The sequence below is a fragment of the Lissotriton vulgaris genome, chromosome 2_1, assembly GCF_964263255.1.
Source record: "Lissotriton vulgaris chromosome 2_1, aLisVul1.2, whole genome shotgun sequence".
Classification (NCBI taxonomy): Eukaryota; Metazoa; Chordata; class Amphibia; order Caudata; family Salamandridae; genus Lissotriton; species Lissotriton vulgaris.
The window spans coordinates 1,845,336,114-1,845,351,468 of NC_141687.1; the positions used below are offsets into that span (position 1 = coordinate 1,845,336,114).

At 44.4% G+C, this 15,355-nt stretch overlaps 1 protein-coding gene across 1 annotated transcript in view; it reads left to right on the forward strand.

Moving 5' to 3' along the window:
• The window catches only part of IQCH (IQ motif containing H), a 1,013,078-nt gene that overhangs the window by 982,853 nt on the left and 14,870 nt on the right, over positions 1-15,355 (forward strand). Inside the window, exons 17-18 of the mRNA XM_086958009.1 lie at positions 3,442-3,612; positions 11,072-11,197. Coding sequence (XP_086814135.1) covers positions 3,442-3,612; positions 11,072-11,197 — 297 coding nt within the window. The remainder of the gene's footprint in view (positions 1-3,441; positions 3,613-11,071; positions 11,198-15,355) is intronic.

A 15,355-nucleotide genomic window follows, 5' to 3' on the forward strand; every position in this document is an offset into this window, starting at 1 on the left:
TAATTTCTGTACTGAAACAAAACTGTTGTCGTGTTGCTTCTGAACATGGCAGCCATCATGGAATAGTAAAACAGTGATACACTATGGACAATACCATTCCAAAACGGCTGACTGATTTAGGAACAGTGGCCTTGTAAGATACAGTACACTGAAGAAGAAATGAGCTGGGGTGTTTGGGGAGCTTAAACATTTTAAATGGTGAGGGAATGAGATAAAAGAGCACTTATAAAAGAAGAAAACTGGAAACTTAGACTGGCTCACTCACCTGCCTGGACATTGAATCGCACACATATTCAGATGGATGTACATATGTGATCAGGCAAAGCCCCTCTGCTAAGGGCAAAAGAACCAAGAGGATTGACCCAAAAGAGAAATCTTTGAAAAGGGTTGACACAAAGTCCCTCTATGTATTTATTGTTTTATGACTTTGATTACAGGAACCAGACAGACAGCTACTCCTGTCACGGCAGACCTAAAAAGTAGTTTAATTCCCACGCAGCTACATACGCACAAAATAAATATGAAATTACAGCTGCCAAAAACACCCCCTCTAAGAGAGCATAACACTGATTCCCATATTTCAAATCTTTTTAACACCCTGGATTTGTGGAGTGGTTAACCATCACCTTTGTATACTATGGCAATATGTGAGAAATACCTGCCTACAAACTTTAACAAAGTGTAATAACAATACACCCTTAAAGGCCTATTTGCCATCTTGCATATGCTTTTCACACTAAATACGTCAGGCCTATTTTCATTGTTGTAACTTTTCATAATAAATAGATTAGATCTATGCCATTTCACATAACCTTTCCAAGTGAACCAATTAGGCCAATTGCCTTTATTATTAGCTTAAACCCACTCATATCTGCAGTATTTAAGCATGCGCTTTTCCATGCTCTTGATCATCAGAAGCATTTGCTTTTGCATTTGCAATTGCATTTGCAATTGCTTGCTGCAAGGTAAGTTGCATCCTGTCTTCAGTACAGGCACGAAAACTACCTTTCCCATTTAAAACACATTGGGCCGATTACGAAAGACATAGTTATCTGTACCTGTTAATCTCCCTACGGAATGGCTGCACGTTAACTCCGTGTTGTAATTCGCAACCATTCACTGGAGTATGTCATATACATTTTTAAGGTGTTAGCAATATCGAATCGCTCACGCAATGCCATTCCTTAGTGGGACAAGCCAACCCCAATGTGCAGTTGCACTTTCTTTGTTTTAATCACGGTGCAAATATTTTCCTCATGGGAACACACGTTCCCCTCTACCTTTCCAAGTTTGGAAACATTCAGTTCCTCTTGCCTCTCTGCAAGGGGATTTATTCAAGCCGTCTACAGGAGCAACTCTGCTCTCAGGGTACAAAAGAGTCAGAAAGGAGTTTGTAAATGCTCATAAACTCACGAAGTTGTGGGTGTTACCAAACTCACATTGCAAATCATGCCTTCATCCCACTGCCCCCCACACCCTACTTTCAACCCTTGTGTGGGGATTTCTTGCTACTACCTAATCTTATGAAGTTGAGTCATACAGTTACAGACTTGTACAAATATTTACACATGCTGGAAATCGTTTTGTGAACGCACAGGGGTGTGAATGTAGCTACTTCCACCTGTAAAGATATTTTTACGACTGGAAGCGGCTTTGTGAGTCGGGCCTGTTATGTGAAATATACAGTGCCATACATATGTATAAAGTGCCATTTGTATAATTATGTCAGTAATGGCTATTTATATAAAACACAATACAGACTGAATTCCGTTAGGCATGTAATGGTAGGTGTTATTTACGATAAGTTGTACTTGTTTGATCGACCTCAGAAAAATATATGTTTGCATTAAGCCTGCAAGGATTCAGTTCAGTTGACTTATGAGTGTTGTTAGGTTTGTACACACACTATTTCATTCTCAGTACATAAATGTACAGTAACACATTCAGATAAAGCAAAAATACTGTAAATTCTACTCTTTATGCAGAATATAAGAGTGTTTCATTCTTCACAACGGAATTAAAATGTTTTCCTTGCTGGCTAAATGCAGCCGCTTGCTTTCCAGGGCACACACTTGGAAGCAGCAGTTAGTAACTTATGAGCAGCGTATTAAATGCTGAATCCCCTCTTTTTCATTCTATCATATGGACAAGCGACTTGCAGGGTCCATGCAAGATCTGCAGCAGGTACATTAACCCCCCATATTATTCTCTGATTGGTCAAATGTTTGACCTCATCTAGCATGCATTGCGGCTATCGTGGATAGCATCAGTCTCATCAGTGACTGATATCTAAAGCTGGGTGCACTGTAACCGACGAGGCTGCCAGTGGTACCTTCTAACTTGCTTTTACCCATGATCAAGGGAGAAGAAGGCAGGAAAAAAAGCGGGGACGGAGGGAGATTGAACCTAACTGCAGGCTGAGCGAGTTGCAAAACTCCAAATCCTGTCTCCAGTTTAAAGCATGCATATATTTTAGTAAAGTTTATCCAGCATAGATAAACCATTTTTAAGACATTCATAGGGCACCCGTGGTATTCAGATATGAGATATCACAGAACTCTAACAGTGCGCCGCTGTCCCGAATCACACCCTGTTGCTGGCTTGCACAGCTCTCCAGCTATAAGATAATCGTTTTTTTAATTATACATAGCGCCAAGCACCACATTTTTACCATTTCTAAGTACTATAAATAACAGATGGCCCTATGATTCAATTTCTAATACTCATTGTATTCACCTTTTACGGATGGATGGTTCCGTCTAGACCGCAGGATCCAAACTCGAGACCTCTGGAACCCCACATTTTGGCTGTACCAAGAGTTCTGCTCACTTAGCCATCCTTCCAGATTTCCCGAGACCTCCATAGTCATAGTTAACCTGTATTCTTATCTCTATAATGCATGTGTATCCCAGTAGTGACACAAGACTGGGCTGTCTTCTCAACTGCCGTGCTACCTTTCAGAAGTGACTTTTTGATTGGTTTCTGACGAATTGGAATAGAAAATACACAATTTTGCCCTATTATGTTCACATTTTCCCTGGGGAGGAGGGATACCGCCCCTCTTTCACCTCCGCCATGAATTGTCATTGAGATTGTCGGACTCTCTTGCTGTGCGTATGTGGACTACTAAAAATAATAACAATAAACATTGTAACCTACCCTACCATTTAAAAGGTTGGACACCCCTTGCATAGAGGATCAGGCTGGTAGCAGCTTCTGAAGTTCCAACTGTCAGGACAGGGCTAAGATTACAATGAAGTGCAGCCTGTCTTATTAGTTAAGTCTTTCTAGGTCCTACTGGTATTGCAGAGTCACTGCCCTGCTCATAATCCTTCGTATACCCAACTGTGTTGCATGACCTCAATACAACTGATGGCAGTGACATCTACACTGTGTACCACTAATTGTCGTCTCTTGTTTTTTGTCCACTTTGTCCTTTAGGTGTGGGCGACTGACCTGGACCTCTCCTACAGTGCCCAGCTGTCCAACACGCAGCTCATGTTGTACATGACCAGGGGGACACTAGATGCCGCCGCAGCTCTTTTCCAGGTGCCACAAATGACGAGGGTCCCAGACCGCCCAAGACATCGACGGATGGAGCAGGTGGAACCGGTGAGAGCATCTCAGCTCTTACTAAGGAGGCTGTGGCGATTTGGGTGGCAAATCACAATGTGTGCTGGGATAGCGGCTCTCTGTATTTTATGCCCATCTTTCTGTAAGACGTCCGCATTATCTAATACCTTTTCGGAGTCCATTGGCAGAGATATGCAATGGCCTATATATCAAATAGGAGGCGTCACTGCAGATTATGAATGGGGGAGCTTTGATTGAGCTGAGTGTTGGACTCTTGTCTGAAGTGGCATAAGACTGTGGATCATAGTTGACGTGCTTTGCCAGAGCTGTGTGTGGGTCCGTGAGTCCTACTGATACATAGATAATAGGGTTTCTGTGGGTGTGTGCTGAGTTTCATATAGAACACTTACGGACTCTCTCAAGATGAGAGGAACAGTGTAGGCCAGCGTTTATTAACCTTTTAACTCCTGGACCCCGGCCTAAGAATGTTTTTATTTTTAGAGCTTTAAAACTATACATAAAGATAAAGAAACAAGTAAACATCAACGAGATGCACAAATTATAAAATGTGTCTTTTAATCCACAAACAAAAAATATACAAAAATCGAAATCTTAATATTAATGGAAATGTTGGAAGTTTTCCAAATTTTTTTTTTTTCTAAAAGAGGAAGCGAGATTCTAGCATATCACTTTGCCTTTTTTTTCTCTTAATATGTGCTCTTTATTTTGTTGGGGCTTACCACTTATTCAATTGAGACCACCAGTCGTCCATATTAGCAATGTCTGCTGTACTTGCTCTGCTCCTACAATTCAGGCGAAGGATACCAACGTAAGTTTTTAGCCTCCAATTTCCATTTTCTTCACATTTACCGAGCATTTTCAAATCGTCGATCTTACTTCTTTATGTATCTAAATGCATTAACTTGCTAGTGTCATTTAATTTGCCACAATACCTTTGACCCCCTGAATAGGCGTCGGGGACCCCCGGGGGTCTGTGGGCCACAGGTTAAGAACCTTGGTGTAGGCCATTGATCAACAAATCTTCTAAGTTGCAGCTCATTGTGTGTGGTTTTTTTACAGTTGAAAACTCTCAGGAAAATCATACCGCGTTTCCCTAAATCGTGTCAGATGATAGTGGTTCAAGCAATGGTTTCTTCTGCGTTACAGAAACCCACTATATTTGGGGCTTCCACAATATATTTCCTCCAGGCTGCAAATGATGCAGTGGTTTGCTTAATTCTGAGCCACAGTCGCTCTGCCTCCTTTGCGGGCCATTTAAAACACCTGCACTGATAGCATCCTGCCAATTTGGCCATTTTCAGATGCCGCTTCTTTAAACATAGTGCTGTCTCAGGCACTGGCTCTGTCTTTCTCCAGGAGTGCTGTACATGGTATGCTGCAGTCTGCTTGTTGCACTGTACTTCCTCTGCCCAGCCCTACTAGTTCTGCGTAAAACACGCAAAGTTCGTCTAGGTAGCAATGCTTGTTCTATGCTCACTACCACATACTGGAACGATCATGCACTCTTTGGTATCCCCAAAAATCACACCCTGTGTTGCATACAACTAAAAAGCTGGCTGTTTCAAATAGGACCTGTAATCCGCGATAGGACCGGACCCCAACACTACCCAAACGAGTTACCAACAGGACACGAGATAGGCTTAGCTTGTGGGTCATTTTATTCAACATTAGCATATCAAAATTTGTGCAAATGTGATAAATTCAACACAATACAAGAAAAAGTGCGAGAAAAATCATAAAATTATATGTACACTAATCATGTACAAAGTGACAAAATCATGTGCAAAACAAACTATCAACACAATACCTTTGTGTGAAAAATTGAAGAACAATATCTTGAAGCCCCCTTCCGCCCCAAGGGGTCACCTCGCAATCTTGAACACCATTGGACCACACAAGGTGCAACCACCTGCATCCGCAAGGGGTGGTCCCATGATCCTGTACGCTTGTCCTCTCAATGGGCACTGCCCCCCGAACACCAGGGGGCTGCGATAAATGTGGGCAGGAGCAGGGCACCCAGTGGCGACACCGTGATTTAACGTGCGCCCTAGCCCGCAAGCTGGTATACATCCTCTAGTTGGGCCAGGACTGCCGAACCTTACCCCTTGGGGTGGGGTGGGGGGGGGGGGGGGGGGACTGCTTCTGAAGGACTGCTTTTGAAGGACTCTCCCCCTGCTAACTGGGGGGGTGACATGTATTATAGACCCCTCTGACCCCTACTAAGCCTATAATTAGGGTCAGTGGGAGGGAGAAGCTGCCGCGCTGGTCCGCTCCGTCGCCGGGATGGCCAGTTAAGGAAAAAGGCCAAGGCCAAAGGGCAAGGGGTCTTTATACCCCACCCCGGCGGCAGCACCCAGCAGTGGCGCGCTTCAGGCCGCCCGCCAATCTAGTGATGCGGTGTCGGTAGGCATGAAGACCGGATCCGGTTTAGGCACACCCCGCTGGATCGCACGAGTCCCGGTCCACGGGGCCCAGATCCTAAGCGTCGTGTGCATTCCCCCATTCGGGGGGTGGATGCTCTGTCCATTGTGGCATTAGACTATGTCGAGCTGATGCAGGTCAGTACTTAGGTCTAGAACAACATGTTAGAGTCACAATTTAAACGTTTCCTGCTTTGCTACTGCTATCAATAATTGTACTTTCTGGAGTTTAGGTCTGAAACTCCTTTTGATTGGGAGATCCTTTGCTATCGTGTAAGCTTCATCTGTATTTTCTAGCCCACACTTATCATTTATTAGACAGCGCTGCTTGGGGTATGGAAACGGTTCCATCTTTTTCACGTAGGAGCTGGTATTACTATTGATACACCAAGTAACTGAGATACTATGGCCTTTTTTTTTTTATAGTTGGAGACTAAGCATTTGCTCAATAGTTCCTAGGGGCATGCGTTGGGACTTGCTTAATTTTTATTGTGTGCGGAGTTTCAAGTACCTCTCATTATTGTCCTTCACGTGTTTCGCAGAGTTTCACTGATGCCTCTTTGCTTATGCCCGAGTATAGTGTGCCTCACACAATTGTTGGCTAGTGATAAATCTGGTTGTGCCTTATGTTTTTGCAAGCACTGTGAAACCGTGGTTGGCAGCTAGCCCGCAAGTTTTTTGCCTGTTAGTGTTAGATTAGATTTTACTCATTGTTGGAACATTTGATTACAAAATGTTGAAAATAGTCAGTGTGCAATCTTAAAACATTTAAAAGTTAATATGTTCATGCAAGAGTTTAATTTACGTAGAATTATGTGAGATTTTATAGTTTTTGGGGAAATAAACCAAAGGGCACAAGAAAAACCTAGGCAACTTTGCGTGCCCTTAGTGCTCATGTGCTTTTGATGGAACTGCCTGCCCCCTTGTAGAGGGGTCGAGAGAGGAAGAAAGCGACAATCATGGAGCAGCAGTTTAAACGCAGAATGCCTGGCAGCTTCACAAACTCACATGGCATGGGGGACAGTTGCTCAAACATTTGTATTATTACGATACCAGCAAGACTGAGATTATCCTATTTGGTAGATCTGAGCAATTCTGGGCGTAGGATTGGTGGCCTCCTGAGTTAGGTACATGTCCTTCTCCCAAGTCAGCAGTACGTAACCTAGGCATTACCATTGACAGTTCCCTGTCCATGAAATCCTATTTTAACCAGGTCTTAGGCGTCTGCTATGGGGTTATGCGTAATCTCCGTAAAATCTTTAAGTGGCTACCCATTGAAGCAAGGAAACCTTTGGTGTAGGGTCTTGTTATTAGCTGTCTTGATTATGGAAACGCTTTGTTTACAGCACTTAATGAGGACCTGCTTTCCAAGCGCCAGATTCTTCAAAATACCGCAGCCAGACTTATTCTTAATCTTGCCCCCTAGATCTCCTTCCGCCCCGAGTCTTAAAACCCTCCACTGGCTCCCGGTGCGACAAAGAGGCCATTTCAAAATCTTAACACCATGCGCGCTAGCGGAATTCCGCTCTCACGCTGGGTTTTGCGGAAACGCACTTTACGTGACGAGCTGGGCTCGTCATCAGCGTGCGAGGAGGCTACGCCATGACGAGCCCAGCTCGTCATCAGCGTCGAAGGGGTTAAGTCTTACACACAAGACAAAATATGATATTGGCCCAAGCTACCTAGCAAAAAAACTCCAATGGTATGTACCAGGAAGGTCTTTAAGGTCTGGTACTAAATCATACCTTGTTCAACCTCGCATTCGAACCTCCCGTAATGGTAGCCATTCATTTTCTTACCTTGCCCCACGCTATGGAACAATTTGCCGTCACACATTTCATCCATAGTTGATCATAAATGCTTTCGTAGAAAGCTGAAATCTTGGCTCTTTCCCCAATAAGTTCGCTTTAGGTATCAGGTTACTGTCCGTTTCACTGTCATTTTGCTGCTAGCGCCATGAGACCTCCCGGTGAGTTGTGCGCTTTACAAGAATATCTGACATTGATATTGTCTGTCATGCCCATGTATGCTACTTGGGCGACATATCACATTCATTGCTTAAGAGGGAGTGAGAGGGGTTGGGACAAAATGATTGATAACTGATGAAAATCAAAAAAATCCTCTTTTTAAGACCAAACTCAGAAGAGTTTGTCCACGTAATCCCTTTTCTTCCCTGCAGGAAAGAGGGATTCGCTTAGCACAGGGTGCATGGTCCCTCCTCTCTGGGATGATGGTCCTCCCCCATGGCAGTGCGGTATCTCCCCATCTCCAGCACAGTTCCCCTTGCAATGCAGTGTGAGACTCACTTGGGCCAGAAGGATCCTCCTTCAAAGTGCCAGAGCACACTGACCCCTTCCGGTGACATGCTGCTTTGCCCCCAGATCACAGAGATCTAGTCATTTTCATATGAAACATAGGGTATTCCTCTCTGTGGAAGGATGTACCTAACCTACCACAGGAAACGAAGATCCAACTGGTAGAGAGATTGTATCTCTGCCTCCATAGTGACTCTTCCTGCTGGGTGCAAAGCTCCCTCAGAGGTCCACAGAGATCAGAGACCCCTCTCAGGGTACACGCTCTCCTCCCCTGAGGTCCATTACTGGGGCGCGTGGCATGATATCCCCTGGGCCACAAGGGGCATGCCCGCGCCCTCACAGCAAGTATGGTCATACCACAGAGAGCAGTGACAGGCTGCCATCTCAGGAAGCAGAGCGCCCCCTCTACTGAACGGATCCTCTGACCGCCCGCTCCCAATCTCGGGGACCAATGGAACCACCCTCTTCCTTTAACCACATTCCTATATGAAACCAAATCAGATTCCTCTCTGTGCAGATACTAATTAGCTTTAGCAACAACAACAAGCACTGCCAGAGAGAGCCCGGGCGGGTCGCAGGAGCCTTTCGCGCCCTTGCAGGGAGCGCAGCTGCTGTCAGGCTTTCCCGGTTATGGTTCTTTCTCCCGTTTAATGATTTGAGGAATGGGTTATTAATGCCCGCAGTTTTACAGCCATGATTAATTCTCAGCCATAAATGTGTTATGTCAGGACTTCAGCTGTGTCACAGGCTGTGAATCAGTGTCAGGGCCACGTGTGGGCTCATTGTCAGTGTCAGGGACAGGCGTGAGCTCATTCTCCATGTCGGCCATAAACACATCTCGCCCTTTCTCCACCTCCCTTCTCCCCTCCCCATCACAGTAGCCTAGTGGTCCGAGGCTGCCAGGATAAGCAATAGCAACAAAGAGAGAATGGATAACTTGGACAAGAGAAGGGTGTCTGTATAGGGATGCCAACGAGGGAAAGGGAGACTGGCAAAGTACACGGGAAGATGAGGACTGTATGACACCACTGGAATTTTATCAACTATAGTACATGGGTGAGTGGGCAGGCAGGCGACAGTTCATCGGTGGTGAAAAGCATGTGGGTAGGGAAACACAAAAGACAGACTTCTGTAGGATTAAATGAGCCATTGGCTCATCTGAGTCTCTCCAGTCTCTGGTTTTGTTCTTCATTCCTATTGGTGTAGGCCTAGCACATTTAAGGGAGCAACTGGACACGAGGCCCGTGGCTGTTGTGGTGGGCCCAGCAGTCGAGGAGACACAGGTGCAGATGGGGTTCCATGTTGCAAAGATTCCGAGAAGCAAAGAATCGTGGTATGCGAGAGCATGGTAGACGACCTTGGCTAGATCACATCAGTGCCCACTGAAACATAGACATGGTGAATGACTAGATGGACACCTCACCCTCTGGATTACACGTACATGAGGGGTATGGAGGAATTTCCACTGTGCCTATGGGCACTGGATTTGTTAAGTAGTTGACTGTTGCTACAATAGATGTTGGCAATTGGTGAGGTGGTGATAGTCTAATCAGCTTAACAAGTCTAAATAGCCTTAATATAGTCTATGCATGTTTACATACAGATTAGTATTGATATAGTCTAAATCTGGCTCAGGGGAATATACACCAAGGGGGTTTAGAGATGATTTGAGAATGACAACACCAAGAAGTTTCAAAAGAAATACATGATTTCTGATCACGTGCCACAGTTGGTATTAGATTCCAGGTTTGAAAGTCCAGAAGTAGCCACAAGATCAGTTGGCTTCTAACAGTGCATAGATGTTTGGAAGGTTTGCCAGGGTGTGCAAAAACACGAATACAATGTGATGCAGGAAATCGATCAATTTAGCTAGGGAGTTAACAGTTCATTGTGAAGGGTACTGAATGTTATGTGATGAGGTGGTAAGTGATATGATAATTGAGCATGCCCAATGTTGTTATTTGTAAAACTTAATAAAAAAGAATTTAACAAAAACAAGCAGGAAATGGTTCTATGCTGGCGGGTCAGTGCTAAGTGGAATGATTGAATGCTGAATATGGATTGTGATTGACAGGGGGCGATGGAGGGAAGAGGTGGAGAAGGTCCATCAAGACATTCTGGCTCACACTTTATATATAATCAGCTGGGGCTAATTTGCTAGTGGTTCCTCGCTACATACGTGTTTGGTTTGCACGGGGAACAAATCCATCACAGTGACTGCATCAAAGCTTCGCGATACACTCCCAGTGGCAATACAGCCCCAATATTACCCCACGGTAGTCTAGATCTGCCTGCTTTTTCCCTGTCTGTTACTCTCTTTGCTCTGCTTGCGTTCGAAGCAGCAAGACACCCCATGGGTAGCAGTCACGCTTTATAAAATTGTTAGCATAACAGATAAGGGAGATGCCTATACACAGAGGCCCTGGAAACGTTTTATGATGTATATATGTGGGAGGTGAGCCTGGGGAGATGCTACCTAGGTGATTTGAGCTGAACACTCCATGGGGTATCCATGTTTCCCCCAAAGCCACCGCAAACCTTTGAAATGATCTCTGTATCTGCGTTTCGCCTAAGTAAATTGATGCTGTCACGTGATGTGTGCTAAGCTTATGCTAGATGATGCAGAAATTATGTATTGTTTGTTTTGCGTATTCGAAAGCGATATACATGCCCTTTATATATGGTGATCATAGCACATTAATAACTGTGCTCCTTGTATTAAAGATCTCTGTTCTTTTTCAGGTGGCAGTAAGCAGTAGCCGCTGCACTGTGATGAGCTCCCATCTGAAGCACAGCAATCTGTCCACAGTGTACTACAACGTATTCTTCCAGATATGTAGGGCTCATGGCATAGGATATGATGTGAAGGTAGGAAATGAGGTATAATCTCTACCAAGAAATCGCTGGGTCCGTAGCCTAGGGATATGTTCGGATATATCCGCATGACTTATAGTTGTCCACAGTGTTGTGACTGCAGACCGGGCCAAAGACCGTGCCCCTCTGGCTTCAGATGTTTATGATCGAAGGTATTATTTCCATACTTTGGGACTCTGAGGGTCCAAGGAACTGCTTTGCCATCTTTAATTCCTAAATTTCATTTGGTTCCAGAATTGTCTATGCTGTTTCCATACCTAAAAACACTCAGGCCATGCATGCTACGATCTGCTTTGCTGTCTTGTTGGTTAGGAACTCTCCAGGTTCTGAATATTTGAGTCTTTAGCATTCCTGCATTTTGTGGAATCCAAAGCAATCATGGTCTTAAAATGTCCTAATTTAACATTATATTCACCTGGTACCAAAGAGAGAGAAAAAAGCTGAAAAGAATCAAAAGCACTATTGGTAAAAACCAAGCTCCGAGAATCTCAAACTGCAGATAAAAAATGTAGATTCTGTACCTCTAGACCATAATCATCTGAAATTCTGGATTAATAGAGAGTGCACCATTGCTGCAGATGTTGCATTGCTCAACAGTAGAGTCCAGAGTAGAATGAAGAAAGGCAAAGTAAACCAAATCAAATATAGTCCCACTTAGAGATAAGTTAGATAACCCTGAAATACCATATGTTGTGGCATAATTTAACAGCCACCTAAACACTAATGATGATAACATGAATGAAAATGATGTAAGTAGGTTTGTTAAAATCATACTGAACAGAGTTAACTTTTCCTGGTTAAGAGTAACGCTCTGTCTGGCCGATTTACCCAATACCATAGCATCACAGATGGTAGGAAAAATCTGGGTACTTCATTGTACCCTCATACAGATCTACCCAGCTTTTCATCGTGTGCTTATCTCCAAACTGCTAAACTGCATTGTCTTCTCTAAAAGAATTTGGTGCGATAAGCACAGAATTCCACTTGTTGCACCCCATTTTCTGAGAGGAAACTCAGAATAAGAGGGATTTACCACACCTGGCAAATACTTCACCCTGCGGTGTCAGTATTTACCCAGTGCAGTTATAATCCAACCGACATCTGCTAGACCCATAATCAGGGCCATAGGGTCTAAAAGATTTGCAAAGGCATTTATTTTGGATCAATACTAGCTAATAAAAGCCGGTCAATAGACCTTGGAAGCCCCCAGTCTTGACCCCACGCCTGCCCAACTCTACCAAATCATGGCCAATATATCACTCAAACATTTACTGTGGGTACACAGGTCATTTTTATTCCTACAACAAGCCATACAAAAAATATACAGAAACTATAATTTTCAGAACAAGCACAAAACTCACACATTACAATATTGTCATTAAGAATCAACAAAACACACTTATTTAAAATGACAGTTAATAAAGATGATTGCTGTAAAAATACTTTACATTGAGACATTCCATGAAAATGGCACAAAACTTTGGTGTAAAATTTCCTACACTCCACTTGGGCCACACTGGTGAAATAACCTGTATCCCTGATAGGCAGCCCCAACTCTCACTACCATTGGACACCTGTCATTGTCCCCCCACCTAACAGCAGGCTGCCAAAGGGGGCCACACAATGTGAGACCTGGGGATACTGACTCCTGTTCTATAGTGGTGAACTCTGAGCCTATGTTACCAACCAGGTGTGAATGTCCTTACAGTATAAGAATGGCTGTCTGTCACCTCAGTTCTGTCCTACAAATTAATTTATGGTGAATATATCTGTCCTTGGTGTCATTTACTGTTGCGTGCTGCTATCCCACAACAAGAGCCAAAGGCACCAGGGCACTGAAGTCCTTTGCCTTCTTCACTAACAAACAAAGGTCCAGCAAATTTCCAGATGCTGTTGATTTGATAAAGAGGTCAATTCCCTGATGGAATAAATGTACACCTTCACCATAAAACATGTGTTCTCTTGCTATTTATTTATGGAAAATAGGTCTCAAATGACCAAGCCTGGGACACTACTTAACCAACTCTGCATTAATCCGCGGAACCAATACATTAATGGCCCTGGACTCAATACCAGGGCCATAGATTCCTACATGGATCATGTGGGAGCACACTATGCAAGCACCTGGAAATTACCAACCTCACCATGTGAATTCCTTCAAGACAGATTCCCTCAAATCTTTTCGACCCAGCATTATAAAGTCATTCCCGCCCAGGCGCACATTGATAATATCTTGGCCCTGGAGGCCCACACAGCTCTTCGTCTCTTCAACCGTCTCTCATAACTGTGTGATCGATCCCACTCCACACCATCTAAAGAAGATATTCCTCAATGTTGCCGGCTTAGGCCTACAGAGCGGTTGAAAGCAGTATGTCGCATGCCAAACAAAGGAGTGATCTATGACCCGTAGAACTCTGGGAATCCATTACTACTAAAAGAGAGCAAAGAAAAAAAGGAGTGACCCACGGAGAAGGTCAAAAACACCATAACAGTTCGGGGCAGACATGACGCTTGAGGATGACCAATTCACTATATGCTTGACTTCCTGATGAGTAAGACCTACTTCTATTGCAAATGTTGCAGCTCCTATTCTATATGAGTGTGAGGAGAATTTGGTTGGGTTTAACCGCATCTTCTTAATAGGTTATGGCAAAGACTACAGAGAACTGGTATTGTGAAAGGCACTCTGTGCTGAGGTGAATAAAAAGTGCTGAGAAGCCCTCATAGGCACCAGTTGGCAAATTGCACATGCTGAGACAGCATGGGATACCACTACCAAGCTGGTCTGTTTTTAACTTCTTTAGTCTGATTACCAACTTGTGATGATAAATGGGAATGTTTTGCCATTGCAGATCACCAGTTTGAGTCTGCTTAGATTTCCCACCAATTCACTAATCCTGAGGGTAACGTAAAAAGCAACCACAAAAGCAACCTGTGAACAGCGTCACCTCAAATGGTGCGGTGCATACCATGTGTAGATTAGCTAGAATTGCAACAATTTCCTGTGTGTCACGTTTTATGTGAGAGGGTGCCCCTGCATAAGCAGAGCCCCTCTGCAGCCTTTGGAGACCATTCTTCCGAGTTGTCGATGACGCAGCCAGACATATAGGTAGAGGTGCATTACGCGTAAAATGCTATCTCGAAAACGGCTGCAACAAAACATGTTATGTTTGGTATCAAACTCCTCGGAATTATACCTCCACACCGGTAACCGGTTTGGGAGGTATGATTCCAGCCTTCTGAAGTGAGCTTTATGGGGTCACTGGTCTATCCGGTGCCAGCCTTCTCGACCCAGTCAGCACAAAATGGATGCTGCCGACCAGGGACATATTTCTGCCCTCCTGCTGCTGAGCCAACCTCGAGCTGGGGAAGGCAGGACAATAGGCATCCTGTCACAGAGAGGTGTGACCATCTCCCAGACAGGATTTAGTGCATTGGGGCTGGGTGGGTGTACTTCCAAAGTGCCTGAAATTCTGCATCTGAACATAGTGCAGTTCAAACCAGTCCAGGAAGCCATTGACTCCTGCTCTGGTGAAAACGGCACAAAGGACAGGGGAGTATCCACCCCACTTTCCTGACCGTCCTCTGGGAGGGTACCCTGAATCTGTCCAACCCTCTCCCGTGGGTACACCTCAAATGGTGCGGTGCATACCTCGTGTAGATTAGCTAGAATTGCAACAATTTCCTGTGTGTCGATTTTTGTCCTTAGTGAGAGCAGCTAAAATGGCCCAGCCTGCCAATCCTTTTCTTACCAAGTAAGCTGTTGCCTACATCACGTGCCCACAAACCTTTTGCAAAAAAAAGTACATTGCCCTGCCCTGTTGGTGCAGCACACCCACGAAGAGGCACAGTGAGTTAACAGAGAAAGGGTCTTCTGGGAAATCTGTCTTTTGCTCTGCTGCATGATGGTAGAAACTCAAAAATATCCTTTAGCTTGGCATGGGACAGTGCATCTGTTGCGTTGTTATGATTTTTAGGAAAGTGTCTAGCTTTACACATCACCTTAAGTTTCAAGCAAAGGAGGGCCACGTTTTTCAACAGCCTGAAAACTAGCCTGCAAGAGCCTCACTACCTGCTGATGGCCCTTAACCATTGACATGTTGTCAGACCAAAAGATGATGCTCCTGTTTCTGAACACATCTGCGTTACTGC